General features: G+C 43.9%; 1 protein-coding gene across 3 annotated transcripts in view; it reads left to right on the top strand.

Annotated features, from left to right (window-relative positions):
- KLF7 (Kruppel like factor 7) overlaps positions 1-22,296 on the top strand; it is a 73,853-nt gene that overhangs the window by 40,128 nt on the left and 11,429 nt on the right. For 2 of the 3 annotated variants that reach the window (XM_034785713.1, XM_034785714.1), the window contains exons 2-3: positions 3,605-4,220; positions 20,743-20,866. In XM_034785713.1, coding sequence (XP_034641604.1) covers positions 3,605-4,220; positions 20,743-20,866 — 740 coding nt within the window. The remainder of the gene's footprint in view (positions 1-3,604; positions 4,221-20,742; positions 20,867-22,296) is intronic. The other variant, XM_034785715.1, reaches the window with a different exon arrangement.

Below are 22,296 nucleotides of genomic sequence, written 5' to 3'. Positions count from 1 at the left end.
GCACCGCCGGCCCCGGGCCAGCCCCCGGCCCAGCGGCGCCGGATTTTCCCGGACATGTTCGGCTTTTTGGGATTTCCCCCCGGACGGGGATTTGAGTCCCAAAAAGCCGGACATGTCCAGGAAAATCCGGACGTATGGTAACCCTACAGAAGTACAATCATCTCTGTGAAAAGAGCGTGTGCTCTTTTTGGAGCAATCCTATGGGATCAGACGTTTACTCGGGGTCCAGGACTCGGCTCAGGGACATGGTGTGCGCTACTCAAGCTCCACATACGATTAGCCAGGCCTCTCTGCCTTCAGCAATGAAACAATTGACAATATTGCTATCTGAACAGTCACTAGAATCAGCATCCCAGTAAGAAGACAGCACTGGGGTCAGGTCCTTGGCTCATGTAGATAAGTACACATCCATTGACTGCAGTGGAATTACACTGATTGGGGTCAGCCGAGTGTCTGGCTCAGCATTTCTGTTTATTTGCTGATTCAGTGATTGTGTCTACACTAGGCATAATTACAAAGCAGTTCCAGTCAGGGCTACTGGTGGGAGCCTGACAGTGGACAAGGCTCTGGAGGGCAACCTCCTTTTTATAGTCATTTTTTGTTAGACTTTCTTCGAGGCAGGTTCTGCTAAATGGGGGTGTTGACTAGAAATGTATCCAGCTGCGAGAGCCTCATTATGCCAGGGTCCTGTTGGTGCCAAAACCAATTGAAATATTGTGTTGTAAACCTTGCCCAATATAGACAGGGCTGTAAAGACAGCATTGGATTAGATTCCCTTTGGAAGATGTGATTTTGAACCATTAGACTCTAAACTGTTTGGGCCAGTGCCCAGCACCAGGGGGTTCTGGTTCATGACCAGGCTTCTAGGCACTATGATAATACAAATAATAATAATAAGATAGCTGAAAACCCACATTTTAAAAAATGGAAGCTCTACCTTGTGCCAAAGCCCCTGATGGGGCTGCAGGGAAAGTGTTAGGTACTGGCTCAAACCTTCCTCTATCCTATTGTACACGGCCACTACAAAATACAGAGTAAGGCCAAGATTTTCAAAAGCAACTAGTGATTCTGGGGTGTCTCAGTTTTTGGGTGCCCAGCTTGACACAAGGATCCCAATTTGCAGAAAGGACTGAGCACCCGGCCTTTCTGACGTGTCTCAAAATCATTAGTCACTTCTGAAAATCCTGGCCCTCTGTTATTAGTGGCGGACCACACCGTGTTCAAAACTGGGAGAATCAGTGCTTAGCACTTTATTCTTCAAAGTGCTTTACAAACCCGGTTACTCAGAACACCAGAGTGGTGGATAACGCAGTAACACCTCCATTTTATAGGCTGCAAAACTGAGGCAGAGAGAGAAACGATTTGTTCAAGACTGGGGGAATAGGTCAGAACCAACTAAGATTTGATCTGCAGAGCTCCTGGCTCCAGCCCTGTGCACAGAAAGGTGACACATAACACACATCCATGTGATACACTGCAGCGCTATGTTACTAACTACTTATTGTGCAGTTTTGACTGGCTGACCTGCACTATGCCCATGGCTCCATCTCTCTACTTCAGGCCTCTAATCTGCTTCAAACAGCTACCATTTAAAAACAAATTAAAAATGAATTGCCTGCAAAATCTTTCCTCCTTTCCCTAGCCATGACATTTCTCCCGCAAAATTACATGTGGAATAGGCCATATGCATTCCTAGATCCATGATGGTTAAAAGTAACTCAGACACTTCCCAGAACTATCAGTGGGAGCCCTTTATACCCCTGCTGATGGGACCTTTATACCATCAAGCCAAGAATCTCTCACCTCTCTTCCTGTTTTGGATGGTTTGAAGCTTTTGTTTCTGGCCCAGGTGTTGAAAGGTACTGGATTTACAGGCTTAGATTTAATTGGGCATCTCACCCTAATAGCCCAACCTTACCATCTGTGGTAAGAAAGGATGTGGACAAATTGGAGAGAGTCCAGCAGAGGGCCACGAAAATGATCAGGGGGCTGGGGCACATGACTTATGAGGAGAGGCTGAGGGAACTGGGCTTGTTTAGTCTGCAGAAGAGAAGAGTGAGGGGGGATTGTTCCCTGAGTGTAGTGGCTAATTAGCCCACCCCTTTTGCCCCATAACACTGTGCTCTGCACACTGCCATCTCAGGCAGGAGAAGCACCCTGTAAAACAGCAAGGGGAGAGGGATGTAGTCCCAGTGCACCTTGTATCTGAGCATTGGGGTGATGGAATACCACTGAGCAGAGAGAGCAAACACTAATCAGATGCTCTGGTTCTTTTCAGATTTTGGTGGGAGGGATAGCTCAGTGGTTTCAGCATTGGCCTGCTAAACCCAGGATTGTGAGTTCAATCCTTGAGGGGGCCATTTAGGGAACTGGGGTAAAAATCTGTCTGGGGATTGGTCCTGCCTTGAGCAGGGGGTTGGACTAAATGACCTCCTGAGGTCTCTTCCAACCCTAATCTTCTATGGTTCTATAATATGGAAACACTCTCTCAGGGATAATTTGTAGAGGTTTCAAAAATGAATCAGATAGATGATTTGTCTCATGCCAACTCTTGTAGATTTAGAATCAAGATGCGAACCCGGCCAGACTTTTCAGGCTGAGGGGTGTGAAAAATAGCACTAATTAAACTCTGTAAAACTTCCCAAACTATTTCTAACTATTTTCTGTAAAAATAAGGAGAATACCTGATGATGTGATGTGCTGAAAGGCTTTACTGGCCCTCATTTGGCCACTTTTAAGTCAGGTGGTCATCGCGACCTTAGGCTGGGAAAGTCTTTGCACCACAGCATTGCGTCCATGTTCGTAGTTTGTTACAGAGAGGTGATGGCAATCTTTGTGTGGTGGCCACGTTAACTCCACCATAATCATGTCTTTTGTAAGTAGTGTGTGTGTGTGTGTGTGTGTGTTTAAGTAAAAGCCAGGTGTGCGCCACTGTACAGGGAGCCAGAAAAACCTCTAAAAATGACCCAAAGTTGCTTTTCTGTGCCTACGTGTGACATCTTCCATTGGATCAGGACCTTCCAGGGTTGAACAGCAAATGTTGGGTCCCATTGGGAATCTCTCTCTTCTAGTCACCTGCTTCTAGCCCTGCAGAGTTTCAAGATAGTGGACTTCAAAACTGTGCCACTTTTAGGATCAGACTGGGTCCTAGCTGAGCAATGCTTTGGACTGGGGTAATTTTGGGGGTGAAATCCCACATTTGTGTAGAGAAAGAATAAACAATTCTCTGGAAATGTTACTTTTAAAAAAATTGATGGCTATCTGAAGCTGCTCAGAGGTTTGACTTGTTAGAATAATTCCATGTGGAGACAGATCAGTGGGCAGAGTGCAGGTGAGGCAATCAAAAAGTGCATTGGACACTTTTCCTATGGCTCTGCAGTTTATCACATGCATCACAACGTAGTTCCAAAGCTGGTCTGTACCATAAACCTACTCCTATCGTGTTTCTTTCTGCATGACTGCTTTGGTGTGTATAAATGCTATCTCTGAACTGTTCTGGACACAGAGAGATTACCACGCCTCGCCTCCTGCTCCAGCTGGGGGTTAATGCTGAGATGGGTTTCTAATGATGGTTTCTTTCCCTCCCTCCCCGTCTCCCCTGCAGACATGCCTTGAGTTGGAACGTTATCTTCAGACAGAGCCAAGGAAGATCTCAGAGAACTTTGGTGAGGATTTGGACTGTTTCCTTCACACCTCCTCTCCTCCAGGCTCAGAGGACAGTATCCGACGGCTGGACCCCATCCTGTTGCCAGTAGAGACGAGTACATGCGACAAAAGCACCAACATGGACCTTATCCTCTCACGGGACAAGCTGCTGTCTGAGACCTGCCTCAGCTTGCAGCCCACCGGCTCTTCCATAGAGGGTTACGCCGCTGTCAACCAGGCCCAACTCAACGCAGTGACCTCATTAACGCCCCCTTCCTCTCCTGAGCTCAGCCGCCATCTGGTAAAAACCCCACAAACTCTCGCCGCAGTGGACGGCACGGTGACGTTGAAATTGGTGGCCAAGAAGGCGTCGCTCACCTCAGTCAAGGTGGGAGTGGCGGCGGTGGCAGCAGGAGGCACGATAAGGAGCGGGCAGAATGACAGCGAGCAAGGAGGGGCAGGGGCCGAGGCATCCCCGGAAAACAAGAAGAGGGTTCATCGCTGTCAGTTTAATGGGTGCCGGAAGGTTTATACAAAGAGCTCCCACTTAAAGGCTCATCAGAGGACTCACACAGGTACTGGTGTAGGATGCCTCTCTCTCTCCTTGTTCTCCTGCCACCTAGCCATTACGGTCTCCTTTTAGTTCTCTTTTTATAAAGGCTTCCTCTCTTCCTAAAAGTCAAAGCCTCTAGCTATGAAATGGGGACCGAGGTGGAAAAATGTTGTAGGCCTGCATCTGTGTCTGAAGGGAAGGGGGAATTCATGATTTACCTGTTGTTGTCTTATGTGTCACAGAGATCTGCTTACTGGGTTTTGGTGCAGAATCAATGCAGGTTGCCTAAGGGAATGGGACGCCCAATTCCCATTCAAATGGTTGTTACTGAAATATGGGATTTGGATGCCTCGTTCCCACAGGTGCCTTTTAAAAATTTAATTTTAGTCAAGTCTTATTTGGTTGAAATGGAAAATATTGTAGGTAACTGTAAAAAAAAAATCAAAAGATTGTATTCTAAATCTGAAATATATATTTTGTGTGTGTGTGTGTGTGTGTGTATGAGTGAGAGAGAGAGAAAGAAAACTGGCTAGATACAGTCATAAATTCTGGCTCTGTTTGGCTGCTCTAGTGATGCAAAGCAGCCAGAATGTACTGGTGAATCTAACTCAGCTCTGTGTGTGTGGGTATGGGGAGAAGGGGACAGGAGATTAGGCTGTGAAGAGGGAGATTAGGTGGTTGTTTTGGGTAATATTTAATAATGGTGTGTGTGAGTTTCATTCTCTAAGCTACTTTCAGCATACCAAATTGCCTTAGATTTGGCGATTCAGAACCCCCAATCCTCTGTCATCTGTTTATAGTCCCCAGAAGCTTTTTGGTTGGAATGTTCATTGTCGATTTCACAGTTGTTACTGTCTAGTGTCACTGCTTTGTTCTAAGCTTCACATGTGATGGGGATGATAAATTCCCATTAGCGCTATCTTATCATGTGATTATTCTCGTTTCCAGAGGGATTGCTGTAATCAGTTTCTTCAATTTTACATTAAAATGTGTGGTCTCTTATGAGAACTACACATTTAATTCACGATCTTGTCATACAAGCGGATTCCTAGACGCTAGGTTGATCCTGCAAGGTGAAAACAGCCCGTAGGACCAGTGCAGTAAATCAAACAAATCTGTGGATTGTTAAGAGAGCTGCATCCCTCTCGCTCCCAACAGCATTTAAGAAGTTACATGGTGTAAAACATAAATCGTAATGTAAAAATGGAATTGTTTTTTATCATGAATATGGTCATTCTAAATGCTCCCAGTGGTGGGAGCCATCTTGCCAAAAGTAACCTCACTTGTGACCTAGCCAATCTCCACTTGAGCAGGAGGATAAATGTTTTACCGCCTCTGGCATTAGGCTCCATTTTGAGAATACTTTGCAGTATGATAGACACTGTCAGACTACATATATCAGTCAAAACGCTTAAACTGGAGAGAGTGCCCACACCAGAACCACGAAAGTTGAGCAGGTGTGTTTCAGATTTGAAACCCTGGTCTCTCCGGAGCCAACACCACTGTAGCTTCTGCTCTAAAACCAGAAGTGACCTATTTTCTGGATCCACTTCAGATGTCACACAGGTTAGCAGAGAATGTGACACATTTCACAAGGGCTGCCCTCATGAAATGTTCATTATTTAAGATTGTGGGGGATGGGGAGGAGGGGGTTTGCAAAAGCTACCGATCTTGTGAAAATTCCACTGCTTGGAGTCAAAATCTTGCAAGAACAGCCCACCATGTTTTTGATGCTTTTGAACTCCAAGCCCTCAGCCTGGTTCAACATTAAGCCTGAACTCCAACCTGTAGCCAACCAAAATCTTAACATCATTGCCTTAGCCCATCTGTATTTCAAATGTTTTATAGTTTATAGGTGGGGAGACGTGTTTCTCACTATGGCCCTGAATCTGGAGAGCCTTTTTCTGATACCTTTACCTGTGCTGAATAGAGGTCCTAGCCCACAAATAGTCCCATTGGCTTCAGTGGGTTTACTCATGGACTGAAGTGCCAATTGGTGTAAACAAAGATATCAGAATAAGATCACAGATTATTTCTTGGCTTTTGGAAGAGGTCCTACTGGGCTTTCACAGAGAAAGGCCGATGACAGAGGTGGTTCTGAAAGCATGAAGAATACCTAGCTGTGGAACTTTCTCCATGAAGGTCCTGCCTGTGCTACAGATACAGCCCTCGTGGTGGACTCAGTTACATCATGGCTATCCCCAGGAACAGTTTTAAAGCACGGTTCCGTTGTGCCATCGCGACGGGACACCTCACCTCATTTTAAGAGCAGTGTGAAAGCCTGGGCATGGTTTGAACCTTCGGTGCATTGTAACAGGATCTCCTTGCATGACTGCATGTGTAGTATGAACAAGAGCTTAAATCTGATCACTCTGAACAACAAAGCTAGTGGTTCTAACACAAGGAGAGAGTCAAACTGCCTCCAAAACAGAGACCGTAAATGTTAGAGGGGAGTGAGCTGGGAAATTCTGGGCTATATATTGTACACGGCTCAAGCTGTCTCCTCCCAGCCCCCACACCCAAGATTATAGACAAGAAGCACTCATCTCGCTTGGTTCTTTGTTTTCGCATGCAGCCTGCTTGGATCTGTCTTCAGTATAACGTTGCTGTCGATTGTGAATGCGTCCGACAGTGCCAATAGCCACTAGCCACTTGGCTCAGTCGGTAGCTGAACTAGAGGGTCTGAAGTGATTGCAAGATATTTTACTTTGGCAGGTAGCTCGCTCGTGTGTAATACAAGAGCCATTTGCCAGTTACTGCTCTGTGCAGAAAGGGCAGGATGGCGCTTACAGACAAAGAGCTCGCAGTATGGGGTTCAGACAGAGCAGAAGGAGGATCACCCAACTCATGTATAAAGACAACATGCCAGATCAAAATGATTCACTCCTTTCCCTGAAAATTAAAACCATGTCTGTTGGAGGAAGGCTTGCATTCCTTTTTGTTTGTATGTAACACTGACTGGACACTTGGCTGGCTTTCTTTAGTGTGTGATGATCCAAACTGAGCTAGGCATGCTACAAAATAATAGCAACCCACTAGATCTGATTTTTTCTTATATAGTGTGTTTATATAAGCAATAACGCTTAGAGGTTTCCGGTCAGGATCAGGGTCGCAACATGCTAGGTGCTGTACAAACTCCTATTATACTGCTGCACCCTATGTAAGAGATTCAGGAGATTATTATATGGCACACTTGAGGCAACATTTTCACTATGAAATCATCAGCCTTTGGAAAGGGATGAACAACTATCTGTATGGAAGAGAATTTAATTTGGAAGGGACAGAATAATCTGAAGAAAACAGAAGGGAATGGGGAATACGGAGTAAATGGGGAAATTAAAATGGAGGTTGTACAGACTGAAATGGGGGAAGCCAAGCAGTGGATAGAAAGACATGTGTGACAGAGAACTTTAAATGGCAGAAAAAGGTGAGCTGTGTGTCGGGGAAAGACGTGCAGCTAATGTGGGAGTGAGGTGTGGAATCTAAATGGCATAAATGGAGTCGGGCTGGCTGCAGATGTAATCCAGCCTTAACACATTCACTTGCACTTAATCACATAGCAGACATCAGCACAAGCAACGACAGTTTGTCTCTTTGGGAGACAGGGATTTTAGCCCAGTCTTAACAAATGCATGGAGCTGAATTACCTAGCGGGGAGCAGAGGGGGAGCTAATTGGAATGCGCCCAAAAAAAAAAAAAAAAAAAAGTACAGTCATCCGCTGCCTCCTAAATTAGAAGACAGGATATTGCTGGCGAGGGTCTGGATGCAAACACATCTAGAAATGAACTGGCACCTGACCTAAAGAAGGGTTAGTGACCCCGATTCATTTTGTCCCTAAGCTCAGAGGCCAGTGGAACAGATAAGGCTTGTCATATTGGACTTCCTTGTACTAATATGGGCTGGGGGGGGGGAAGTATAATGATGGGATGGAGTCTTTATGGCCAAAAATAAACACCACTGATGGACTTGCAAGGAAGATCCTTAAGTAGGGGATTTTATTCAAGATGTCCCTCTGATAGATCCTGCTCAGGATTCCTTTGTGTGTCTTTTGGGATGTTCTGGGGACTTCAGGTTTTTGTTTTTTTTAAATTAGGATCTGGTGAGATCTAACTTCCCAGTGCTTTCATTTCCCCAGGTATCTTAAGGGCTTTAAGCAGTAGCCTGTCTCACATTGTCTTCCCATTTTACTATATAGTGTCTTTTATCCAAAGTGCTGGGTAAGAATAATAAACCCAAACAAACCAACCACTAGTGGTACTGCATGAGAACAAATTATTAGAGTTACAAGAAGAAGAAAAGGGAGACATCAGATCATTAGAAGCAGCATTAAACAATAGGAAGGGAGAAAGGCTTCGAGATGGGCTTGAAGATGACAATGGGGAAGAGATTTCCAAAAAGTAGGGGATAGAAGAGGAAAAGTATAGTATTTAGAAAGGGCAAGAGAAGAAGGAATAGTGGTAAGAAGAGTGAGAGATAACGGGAAGGAATAGGAAGTCAAGGAATAATTGGGGAAATAAGATGATTTGATAGCATGAGACAGCAAGACCAGTGATAGCATTAGCGTGTGAAGTAATATCTACATTGTATTAATGAGATAGCACAAGTGGGTAGAAAGCCAGCCAAGCAAGAGGAGAAAGATATGAATAGCCAAGCAAAGCAAATTGGGGAAAGAAATTTGGAAGAGCTGCACTGGCAGCATGGAAGAAATCAAGACAGGAGATTGCCTGCCTTTGGCCCAGGATTACTGCTGTGCCAAAAGAAAGATTCACAGCTTTATGTGATGTTTAGAAGATAATCTGCAGGGGTTAGCAACATGAGAAGTGGGAGGGCTGGAAGGGAGACCTTGGTCACAGATAATTCCAAGCTTCCCTATGTGTGACAACAGAAACAGTGGGAATACTTAGTGAGACGAAATCCTTTCTTGGTTATGTTTACTTTGGAGTAGTTGGCTGTACTTTTGCATTGCTAAACTTGAAGGGGTTTTTTGTTTTTGTTTTTTTGTAATTTGAATAGAAGTGAAACTAGAATTCATCTAAACTGATTTAAATGAGCCTAGTTTGAGTTTTCCCTTCCTGAGTCTGTTTAATGTTCAGCTAGTTTTGGAAAAAACTTGCCATTTCACTTTTGAAAGTGCCCAAGTCTTATGCCAGTGAGAGCTGTGACTGTGGAAATGGGCCCTTCAAAGGTACTAGATCATAGGAGACTATCTACATAGACCTAAATTACCAATAGACAGAAAAAGTTTTAAAGCGTAAGTACTTTCTCTACAGACCAGCTGCAGCACCATGCAAGGTCCCCCATGTGACATGCCAATCTGCTTCAGGGTACAGGAGCCACCTCTAGTGTCCCTGGGTAGCTATCTCCATACCCATTCAGTCCTTGGTCTCTGCTGAGGCAGAGCAGACAAAGGGGTCAATTACATGGACAACATCTCATTTCACATAGATCTTGATATGACCATTGGCTCATAGTTGCTTTTGGTCACCGCTGTCCTGAGCTGGATTAGAAATAGTGGCTGAGGGGTGAAAGACTTTCTCCTGAGCAAGTGACTTCTCTGAAACACATGTTCATTCTGATAAGACCAAATCCGGTCGTGGTACAGATGGGCGGTGGGAGGAGCCTTGTGATGAGTTTTTTTCCATAGAAGTCTGGCGACTGGGTGTAGGGAGGTCACTCCCTAGGTTGTGCTTACTGCAATGCCATGGGGGCTCCTTGTTTGCTGTCATGCAGGGCGGCTTGGGACCAGGACCTAAACAAGGAAGATAATTCCCTTGCCCTTCCCTGTGAGCTGAGGGGGCATGGTACCGCTGGAGATGCTGACTCTTGGAATAGATGACCTCCAGTGGTAATCTAAGGTCCCATGGCACTTTCTGTAAAGGTAGAGATGCTAACCCTGTGTTCCCAGCCATAATGAAGTTCAGGTAATTGCTTTCTGCTTACCTAAGTTCTCCCTGCAGTTTCAATTCACCTCCCGTTGTGTAGTGGGATTATGCATTGTTAAAGAGTTGTCGTGTTTCTCCTGCAGTGTAACTGCATTTCAGTTTGTGGTGCCTCTGTGTTCACATACCCAACTCACGGAGGTGATGGGAAGCTTAACCTGTGAGATCATTGGATTCAAAGGCTCTACGGACACAAAACGTAGTTGTGAACTGTTAAGGTTTCACAAGATTCTCTTATATAGGAGCTAGGGGACAGAGCATGATATCTACTAAGGAGACAAGGAGCATTTAAAAAAGTATGTGACCAGTTGTAGGGGATAACTTTGGCTTTGGCAAAAGAAGAGCTGGGGCTGGAGAAGCAGGAGCAATCCTTTGAAGAAGCATCAGCAAAAACAAGGTCACGGAACCAGGTACATCATCACAAATGGAAAATACAGATACCAACACCAGCAACTTAAAAACAGAAGAGATGAGCAAGAGTGATCTGGCCAGGAGACAAGGCCTAGCCTAGATAGCAACAACATTCCTGAACCTAGTAGGAGAAGAGTAATGGGGTACAATAACTTCTGCCTAGACAATCAAATACCTAGCAAAGGGAAGTAATGCACTGTGCAGCAAAGCTAAGGGGGAGATTCTGATACCTGTATTCCCTTTGGGTGTCACCTTACTCCTTGAGCCATCCCATTGAAATCAATGGCACTTTCTGCAGAGTCAGGCACCATTCAGCAGGAGTAAGGATATTTGAGTCTGGCCCTAAACTGTTTCTCTGCATCGTTTTTTCAACAGAGGATGATGGAGAAATCTCTACTCTGGGAATGCTTTTCACACCTAGCAAAGGTGAGAACCAGTCAGAGATGGAAACATCTGAAGTTGTTAAAATGCAGTCGCAGTTACATCACTGACTGGATGTGACTGATCTGAGCATTTCAGAGGAAACCAAGGTTGAAGCATCTGAGCCACTAACAAAACAATGTGCTTGAAAGTGAAGTGCCTGGGTAGTGGATGGTGCCCCATGTATTGCGTCCACACTGAAACAGAAGCCTGAGGGTAACAGAGAACTGTGAACCTTACGTTAGCACCCATTGGGAAAATTAATTTAAAGACAGATAAAGGACCTGGATAGGATGGGGATAACCCAGCATTGTTTTTGTAAGTTATAATTGTGCCTTTCTAACCTGCTGCAGCTGTTGGAGCGTGTGGTCAGGACAGGGTCTAGAACCAGTGGGGATCATTTTATTTACTTTTCAAGAAGCTGTTGCTTAAGGCTATGTGCAAGGAATGTTGGTAACCGAAGAGTAAGCGATCATGTGCTGTAATGGATTAAAAACAATTAAGAGACAGGGGCTTCCATCTAAGGAGAGTTTAAATAATAGGCTAGTCAGTTTGGAATGGAGAAGGTAGAAGCATACAGTACAACCCAAATTATCCAGACTTCTTAGAGGGCATGCAAAAACCTTTGTATGACTGGGGAATCAAACCTAGCAGGCTTAAGTCTTTCTCTGCTCACAGCCATCTTTATACATTACAAAGAAGCCCAAAAGGGCATAAACCCAATTGTTTTGCTTTGCAAATCAATTTTAAAACAGAAGAGAATACTCTTTTTTTTTTTTTTTGGTACATCTGATTAACTCATGCCACTTATTGCTACAAGATCTTGAGGCAAATGGCTGAGTACAAATTAAAAAAATTAGATATTTATGAGCTAGAGTTTTACAGTTCGATGCCTAAATCTGTGTTTAGGCATGCAAGTGCTACTTTAGACATCTAAACCTTTAGTTAGGCACCTAACTGTTGAACTCAGATTTGAAGGTTGGGCCCACAGTGGAAAACATCTGCAGTTCTACTAGCTAAGATAACCCTTATAAGGGCTCATGTTTCAAGATAAAAGCTGATCACCAGCTGGGCACCGAATGAACTGTCCCCTCACAGTATAATATTGCACAATCAGAAGTATAATAGGGATTTTACACCTTTCCCTGAAGCATCTGCTCCTTTACCTCTGACAGAAGCAGCAGGATATTGGGATAGCTGGACAATTGAGCAGTCCTAGTAGGCCAATTCCCATGTCCATACATGATTATTAATGCAGTAGAGACTTCTGGAAGCAAAATGTTATTTAAAGGTGGATGATTGTATATAAATGCTTGTGTAATTAATAGAACGTGTATATTTTTGTTTAGTATATTATATGTTGAGCTAGCAGTAGACATTATGGCTTCTTGCATAAGCTTTCAGTCACCTTTTAGTTTGCAAAACGTTCACCTTTTCAGGTGCTTGGTCCCCAGTGGGAGTGGTTGGTTGTTTTGTTTTAAAGTTTGAGCAAAAAATGTTGTTTTTGTAAAAGAGGCAGGAGTATTGGGGAGGGACAGGACAGGAAAACACTTTCCCATTAGAAAACAGTTTTTAAAAATTGTAACACTGTAAGGACTGGGGTTGGAAAGTTGGTATTGGTCATGGCAATAGCCCTTATGTAGAAGACATACCTTGAAGCATACCTGGTGAAAACTGGTTTGGATTGACTGAGTTATGATTCATTGAAAATTGCTCTTCACACATGTGCAATACAATTAGTACAATTTTATTAGCACTTTTAAGTGTTGTTCAGAGTACCCTGAATGGCATAGGCTTTTCATTGACTGTGGGCTTTGGATCAGGCCTAGCAAATGGGTATTATCATTATAAATAAATCTCTCCCCCCCCCATATCATAAGGTCACTAACCTGGTAAAGTTTCTAAGTCATCAAATGATACACATTCTTAGTGCATTTGTGTCATTATTTATCACAACATAGTTAATTACACTTGATGGAGTTAATTACTCCAGATGATTTATGAGCTGGTGTTCTCATCTCCCTTAGAACTGAAGAGACTTAACCATGCCTGTTTCCAAAATCCAGATGAAATAATGCAATTCCTGATATAAACTTCCCAGCCAAGAGTTCATGCATGTTGAACTAAACCATCTTAAATTGGCTTGCACAATACACCGTAGCAAAAGACTACAGCCTGGCATCATAGTAGAAATGATTCAACATTTTTAACCACATTTTTTTGTTCATTCAAAAATGGCCTTTTTACTTTTTAAAAATCAGATTTTTTTTATAAAACTGGAAAATGAGAAATTCTAGGAAGTTTTTGATTTTTCCCTGTCTCTTTTTTCCCCTTTCCTCCTTTTTTCCTCCCTATTTTTCAGAGGCAAATGGAAAAAAGGGGATACAAATGAATACAAAAGAATTTCAAACAAAAAATATGTTCCCTTTTCAAAACTTGCAGCACTAAAAAGAATTTAAAATGTTAGCATATTTTTGTGAAAATATTTAACCATTTTTCCACCAGCTCTAATCACTGATAAGTCTTCCTGTGTTGCCTGGAATTTCTCAGAGAATCTATATGCACAAAACGAAAGTCCACGCACTATAGATCTTTGCCACAGAGTTGTGCATTGTGGAAATTTATGGTGTGTTATAAATAGCCCTTTTCATTACTGGCTCTTCAGTGTAACTTGCAAACAATATATATCTATTGTAGGGTCCTGGAAAAATCTTTCATAGTGAATTGAAATCTTTGAGGTTTTGCCCCCCTCCCCCTTCATCTGTTTATTTTGCTGTGGTCACCTCATCTTGCATCTTGAGCTTTTAGAGCTAAACTGAATTTGAAACTAAAAGCTCTTATTAGAGGAGATTTTTTTTTTAAGTTCTTCCAACCTCTCTGGGGACAAAAATAATGGCAGCTTGAAGCAGCAGAGAATCAGTAATTAGGGCAAACAGCAATACCTAGCATGACTGGGGGAAAATATGAGGAAAGGAGGAGGAGAGTGCAACAGACAGATTTGTACAGCCTGTTACCAGGAAACCACATCAGCATTAAATGCAGTCTGCTAATTGGCTAGCAGTCACTGCCAGGGTACCAACCTTGGCCTGCTACACAGCTGTTTCTGCTCTCTGGTTGCTAGGCAACTGAATCCGCTCCCCCCTTCCCCCACACACACTTATTCTAGAGGCTAATTGGCTACTTTTGCTGCTGGTGTTGCTGCTGGGTACCAGTCTGGGCCTGCTGCTCTGCTGTTCTCCGGGGGGGTGGGGGGAGGATATGTTGGCAATTAATGGAGCATAAGTGCAAATTCTACACAACGTCTGGCACCTGTGTCCCCAGTCCTGCTCTTTAAACTAAATCCTTCTGCTCTGAGCACACATCAGAATCCTGGAGCATCTTCCTTGGCTAAGCTTATTAGACTATATTTAAAAGAAAATCAGAATTTAGAAGGCTTTATGGGAGAATAAACGTGGTATTCCTCAGGCTGCTTTTTGTTCAGCGTACGTGTCGATGGACAATGGATATTTAATAAATGCTTCTTTGCAAGGAGGGTAGAAAATGGAATGTTTTCCTTTCTTTGAAATTAGTTACATGCTTTGAACCTTGTTGGTTATACACCTGTATGTGTGTAGTGGGGGGGTGGGGGTGGGGAAGGTGTATGTATATAGGAAATAAGGTAGAATCCAAATAATATATTTTCATTGCATTGAATGACTACGTGCAGAAAACTGCTGTGTGTGTGTGAAAGACTCTTATTGGGCCTTTAATTTCTCTTTCCCCACTTCTAAAATGGGCATGAATATAGCCACCTTTATACAGGCACTTTTGGGATGAAAAAATCTATACCATGTATATGCAAATCAGCTCTAATTTTAACACGTAATCATCCCTGTTGACCTAAAAAGAGTCACAACCTTGTCTCATGGTGTATTTGACACTCCTGTCACATTCTGCCTAATGTCCGTTTGCTTTGTACTGTCACCTTTGAGGCAGTAGTTATCTTTCTGGCTGGTGCCAAAATGGTACTGAATAAAACAATTCTTGTATAGGCAGAAAAGAATGATGAAACAGTTAAATACTGTCCAGTACTCTCTAGTCCTTTGTATATTAAATAAAAAAGTCATTTTCCATTTCTCAGTGAAAATCAATTAGAAGAATGAAAGGACCTTAAGAGAAGCTGAAATTGATTTTATAAGTAGTTTCACTTTTACTTAGTTGAGGAGAGGCACACAAGTTGCAGGACACAGAGGTTGTATATTTAACCTCTAGAGTGTGTGTCTATGTGTCTTTTCAGGAGACTTTTCCATCTCAGCTGTTTGAGCCATACAATTGCAACTTGTGTCCTCACCTGAAACTTTGTCTGGGCAGCCAGCAAAGGATCTTGGACTACTCCAAATCTGTCTCTAGAGAGACTGGGGTTCACAAAACCCCATGCGCCATGATGGAGTAGAATGTGCACAGTGAAATGAGAGGTGGGTAGTGGTGGTGCATAGGGCACAAATAGGCTTATTATTAAGGTATGAGTCTTTTGGAGGTGTCCTTGAAATCTGTCATCCTTTCTGCAACATGCTGATGCTGAAGATCATTTGGCATCTTTCATAGAAATAAAGGTTTGATCTAGTGTTCTTGACCAACAACATTTCCTGTTGTGCAGCGTGCTGGGTATTCTGCCAGTTTACTACCCTTGCTCCAGCAAAGGCTCTGGTTCACTGGTACGCTGTAAAGCTCTCTGGGATGAAAGGTAAATGTAAGATACATATAATGTGATTATTGTATTAGGCTTCTTATTGTGATACAATAGGGTTTTGTTATTAAGACAAACGGCGAGCAAAACCAAATTCATGTATTACACATCTCCTCAAGGCAGTGTGGGTTGGGAATCATTCACCACTGAAATCCCAACCCCACCCCACCCCCATCTGGAATTCTCTTGTTACTTCCTGTTTCACTAAAGCAATCCCAGAATGTGTTACTCTGTGACCTATGCCTTGGATTGCATGGGTTTCAGTGACACTGGCACTTCTGCTGTGTGTGATGGCCCCTTCTAGGCTACTGTCTGTGAAACAGCAGGTACTAAGGATTTTGCAGAAGGGGTGGGAAGGAGAACTATTACAAGGTTCTCTAAAAAGTTAGGGAGGCTGCTCTGGTCCTGATCCTACTGACATAGCTTCCTGCTGCTCGCCCCCCCCCAGTTTGCTTAGGGGAGGAGTTCAGGAGAAAGAGCCTACATTTAACTCCATATTCAGTTTTGCTTTGCAGTTCACCTTTGACTATCTCTACACGGAAGCCAGTGGAACACAACTTTCTAGCAGTGACTCTCAGCCCACACAATGTCTTAGCAGCTCAGGCTTTTGAAATTGTTTTTCTCACAAATAATCTGATTTTATCTCCAATTTTTAAAAAGGGAAAGAAAGAGAATTTCCAGTTTTGTACCAGTTAGAAAAATACACAATTGTGGGTCCTGAAACTGTGTGAAAATAAGTTACAGTGGAAGAGCATATGCTGACTTTTTATGGAGGTTTTCTAATTTTATGTTTTAAAGGTGCCTTTACATAGTATTGAAGAATAAAAGTGATCATTTTTTAATTTAAATGAAGTTCAAAATGTACGTCATCAAGGATCTATTTCCCCCTCCCCCCCATTCTTAAAATATTTTGGCAGACTCCACAACACTTGAAGAGAGTCTCCTTTCTGTCTCACAGGGGCGAATTGAGAGAGATCATAAGGGACTTATGCCTGCATGTTGAAAAGAGCTCAGTGTGCATGTGGACCCCATGAACGCAAGGATCTTCCTGCACAAATCAGGGTCTAATACTACTTCAAATAAACATCATGATTTCACAAAAGACGTTGCAACCAAAATATTTTGACTGTTGTGGGTGGGTGTGTTTGTGTGTGTGTGTGTGTGCACTCATTCCTGGCCTATTCATTTATTGTTATTTTAGAAGTCATTGGGAGTTTTGCTATTGACTCCAGTAGAGCCAGGATTTCTCCATGTACTTTCTTACTGAAACAGAAGAGCACATGGAATTCATCCCTCACCATTCTTTTCTACCATTGCCACTAATGAGATCAGAGGGACACCCCACTCCCAGACACCCTTTGTGGGACCAGTAGCCAAGAGGGGCATTTAATTTTATCTACAATGGGTAAGACCAAAGCAGCAATGAAAAGATACAGTTAGTTTTTATCCTTTGTGCACAGAGATTCTCATGGAACTCTCTCCCTACCCCCACACTCTCCTTTTCAAAATTGCTATGTGGGGGTGGGGGAAGCTAATCTCTTTTAGGTCTGTGGGGCAAGGAGCCCTTTTTGACATGGCTTTAAAGGTCACAGGCTCTTTTGCCTTTCTGTTATGCCACACAGCTGACTGTAAGCAAGCAGGCTGCCTGGGAGCACAAAGGAGCGCTGTCTGACATTTGGCAGAACACGGTTAATGTTACAGAGGAAGGGAATCTGAAAACAAAACCGGACTCTATGCTATGCAAAGACACATCGGGGACAGAGCCCCAGAGCACAGACAACAGAGATACATAGCATCCCACCCAAACGTGTATTCTAGACAAGCCTAACAGAATTACTGCTGGGCTCTAATAAGCTAAATACAGCACACTACATTATGAAAGCACTTGGCAAATGTTAATTAGACAAATCCTGCTTCAGTCATAATGCTCGCTGATTTCAGGCAAAGACCACAGTATTTGTTAACAACCCTTCTGTTCTGTAGACGATTGTACGTTAGGCTGTCTGTAGCTGCCAGTTTTGAATAAGCGTTAGCGTCTCTCACTCTCTGCATAACGTATGCAACAAAGGCACAGCCACGCAGAAACACACCTGTCTTGCTGTCTCCATTGCGAGCGAGGCATTTCTTCTCTTGCAGCCACACAAACTAAATGATTTTCACCATGCAAATTACCTCTCCCCACACACAATTTGTTACTGTGGTGTATTGCTTTTAAAAACAACGTGTTAGTTGTCCCAGTAGAGCAGCAGCTGAAGGTTCCACCATCAGGGGCAAGTCCAGAATATGGGGCGTCATTTCTGGGTGTCCACTTTCTATGCCAGTGGAGACACAGGGCCGCATGCAAATCTTGCCCTGGATCTCTAGGGGAGAGCATGTGGGCTGTAGCACACTTGAGGGCAGTGTTTGGGTGGGTCAGCATTGGGGGCAGCGTCCGAGCCACGGCTGAGATGGGCATGGGAAGCACCACCAGGCCCGTGATCTAGGTGCTGATGGAAATGAAAACTTTGAATGGCTTTTTGAACGGAAAACTCCTTTTCAACAAATTTGTCTCAGTGGAGCTAGCTTGTTCCAATCCAGCCTGTGCTATGTTTGTTCTATTTTTTCATTGTTACCAGCCAGCGGTTTCTTTGGGTTAGACCGTAAAAATAAAAGAAATCCTAAACATGGCCAGGACAAGCACACCGATCAGAAGAGAATTAGGGCATCCTAAATACTACAGCATCTACAAATGTAGGCGTCTTTCATTGGCCTCTTTTGCCTAGGTCTTGCAGCGCATGAGGGACCTGCTGTTCTAAGATCATGTGCTCTAGAGCTGTAGAGGAATGTTACCTGTACAATGTGGTGAATGTTCATAATTGGCTTAAAATATTTGGGCTCTGTTTGATACACTCTCATATGGTATTCTGAAAAAAACAAAAAAACAAAAAAAAAAAAACAGCACCTGCCTAGATTGAGCTTCAGGGAGAATGTGATTTGAAATGAAAATCCCGCTGCCTCTTTTTTGTTTTTCCTCGAACCCTCCCCCATCCACTACCTTTTATTCTTTAGGGCCTGTAGACTGTGATTGCTTGACTGATGGATCGATCTGTGCCTGGCATTTCTCCATCTGCTGCAGCCTCGTGTAGGGTTTCCTCTTCTAATAGGACCGATGCAATGCATCTTTTTATGGATTTTGCTTTTCAAACCTGAGTTGAGGATAAAAGGCTTGAATTGCTGAACTCCAGTAGATATCCCAGCCCATTCTCCTCTTCTCTCCGTGGCAGCTTTCCACTTTATCTTTGGAGCTGCAGAGCCTAGCTTGTAATCAATAATGTTTGGTAAATGACTAGTCACAGAGAAGCTTTTCCTACACGTACTGGGCCAAATCAGTTCCTGGGGCAACTCTGTTGCAGTCAGTGGAGTTACACCAGCAATGAATTTGATCCTCACACTCTTCTGACTTGTCCCGTTTGCTTACTGTGGCGCTCCCAGTTTCGGACTATAACGTATTCAGATCTCTCTCTAGTACCTGCTGAATATACTCTGTGGTCAATACATGACACGTGGAGACCTGACATGCTATATTTGGTATTTAAATCTGCTGAGAGTGAGAGAGAGAGAGATTTAAAGAAGCGCCTTCTTAGCAAGTTTCAGAATTTAAAAAAAAAAAAAAACTTTCCCTCCCTGCTAATAATCCCCCCTTTGAAGCTTAACAATGAAATCTGTTTCCTCAATGTGTTCTCACTGATCCCCACCTCCCCTAATGCATCCAGCCTCTTGTTATTGCTGGGCTGCTCAGGAGGGCTGGGCATAGTGCCATGGCTGCAATGTAGTAGAGGAGCATTCACACATTTGTTCTGAGGTGATGTGGTAAGTCTGTGCACACGCACGCACTTTGCGGGCCTATAGAGAAAGGGGTCATGGGGGGGGGGGGGTTTGGACCTTGACAACGTCCATTCTAAAATGGAGAGTACCGTCCTTGAGGTCATGGGTGCTACACCAGAGCTGCATTTGACCCCCAGAAGCTGGTTTGTGGTATCAAATGGGGAAAGTGAACACAGCGGAGCGGATTCTGCACTGACTTCCAACCCCTGCAGCCCCACTGACTTCAAGGGAATTGCATGAGAGAGAGTTCCATGCGGGATAACAGCTGATAAACATATGGTCGGAAAGGTGCTAATCAGTCACAATCGCCTGTGGGATTAACTGATTTAAAGAGAACCCTTCTCCTCTTGCGCTTGCAGCACCAAAAACATCATTTGCACTTTATAATCAACTAAGCAGGTGCATCTAAGTGGGGATACAAGACATGGGGTCTGGGTGGAAGGAGATGCGAGTGCTATCGGTGAGGGGGAAGGGGGGTGAAAGGCAACTCCTGAAAGCCAGAACTAGAGCAATACCTTTTCATTAAGTGACATTTTAAGCACTGTGGGTTTAATTACATGTACAGTTGTACACCTATTTGCCTGACACGCATGGGCAATCATGATATCTGTGCACAGGAATAGCCACTTGCATGGGTAATAACCAAATTTGTGCACACAACGCTGACTCAAGGAATTGAAAACAAGGCTACGGCAACACAGCTGTGGGGGTGTTTGGGTTTTTTTTTTTTTAAAAAAGAACCAAAACATTCTGACGGTTTTGAAATATTTCTTTCACCAAGGAAGGGTAAGAATTTAAGATGTAATGAAGTTGGGGCCTGATCCAAAGACTATTCAAGTTGATGGAAAGTTTCCTATTGACTTCCGCAGGCCTTGAAACAGGTTCAGAATGGTCAATTGCTTTTGGGAGTCTGCCATAGATTTGAAGAATCTGAGTGAATGTAAGTCATTGGTGCTTGCGTGCTAGGCAACAAGGTGTGGGGAAAAATCAGTGGTGCTCGTGCCCTATGTGGCTAGTTGGGAGGCAACGGCCTGGCTGGCTGGGGCAAAGGAATGCGTGGGGTGGGGCAGTACAGCTGGATATGGGGAATAGGGCTGGCTGGCCAGGTGTGGGGCAAAGGTCGGGAAGGTTTAGACAGCAGTAATTTCATTGCAGTGCTGATTGATCTCTCATCCCCCTGCAGGTGAGAAGCCTTACAAGTGCTCGTGGGAAGGGTGCGAGTGGCGTTTTGCACGAAGCGACGAGCTCACAAGGCACTACAGGAAACACACAGGGGCAAAACCCTTTAAATGCAACCATTGTGACAGGTAATGCAGCCTTCTAAATCTAGTGTTCAAGCAAATGTACTGCTGGTAAAAGACAGCGCACTGCCCGCCCCCAGGGACCAAAGCCTCTGGCTTTCCACATAGCATACGCCGCAGCAGTGCATGTTTCCTTACAGCATATCACCAATGTTTTTTTCTGCCCTGAAACCCCTCTCTTCCTCAGTGGCCAGCAGGAGTGTCAGGAGTGGTGGGGGGTTTGGGGAAGTTTGTCCGCTAGCAACTGGGCTGAGACCAGCAACTAATTTCTGTACCTTTTTTTCTTCTGGATACCTAAAGCAGAAGCATGGAGTCAAGGCCAGATTGTGGTCCCAGCAAAGTCAGTGGGAGTTTTGCCATTGACTCTGACTGGAGCAGGGTCTGGCCCAATGCACAGCTTTATTTAGCAAAATCTCGCTTTAATGTGCATAAACTCTACCCAACCTGCTAGCTGCAACAACATCTTGGCTTTCCCTCTCCATGATCCCATGTGACTTGGGCAACAAACAAAAGACTGAATTTGCAGCTGCCCTTCCTTGCTTACAAAATTGTGATTGGGCTCCACCTCTTGGCTTCCTATCCCTGTAAAGAAGTCACCTGAGGATTGTCGAACCTCACAAACCAGTGGGTCAAGCGAGTCAACACAGCCTAAGATGGGGAGTGTGGGACACTCACAGGTTCTCAGGTGAATGGCGAAGGCACCCAAGATCTAGAACCAACCCGAGGGGACTGACAGCATTTTCCCTTTTCTGCATGTTAAATCTATCATTGATCTTCTGGTTCAGTTAACTGAGCACACAGACCTATGTTTGCCTCTCTTCCTATAGGCAGTTGGACAGACAGTTCCTAGGGAAACAAAGGGCAACATTTTCAAAAGTGCCTACGTGATTTAGGCACATGTGAAAATGTTACCACAAAGATTTTGGGTGAAATCAAAGAAGCCATGATTATTCACACTGACTGAGAATCTAGTCCTCTTGTCTTTAAATCACACACTTGACGACCTCCATTTTATGTGATACTGTAGATTTAATATTTTGTCATCTGTCTTTTTAAGCACCAAGATCCACGGATAGGTACCCAAAGCAGGTTTTCCAAAGAACCCTCATCCAACAGCTCTCATTGGGGCAGCTAAAAAATGAGGTGACTGGGTTTGCCTACAGAGCTGACTGCTCAGCATCTGTCATCCAGAACAATGGGAGCTGCTGGCCGCTGATTCCTCTTGAAAATCTGGCCTCTTCATTTAGGTGCCTGAATGGAAGCAGAGCTCTTTTGAGTATCTGGTCCCAGTTGCGATTGCTGAGCATTTTGGAAAATCTGGCTCTTTAAAATAAATACATAATTGGGGTGGAGCAAGAGAGACACTACACAAGGAATCACATCTGACAGTACTGACGTTATCAGACAATAACACCCCCCTCCCAAACTGGAGGATG

The sequence above is a fragment of the Trachemys scripta genome, chromosome 11, assembly GCF_013100865.1.
Source record: "Trachemys scripta elegans isolate TJP31775 chromosome 11, CAS_Tse_1.0, whole genome shotgun sequence".
Lineage (NCBI taxonomy): Eukaryota > Metazoa > Chordata > Testudines > Emydidae > Trachemys > Trachemys scripta.
The sequence above is the reverse complement of the archived record's forward strand: the minus strand, read 5'-3'. Positions and strand labels throughout refer to the sequence as shown.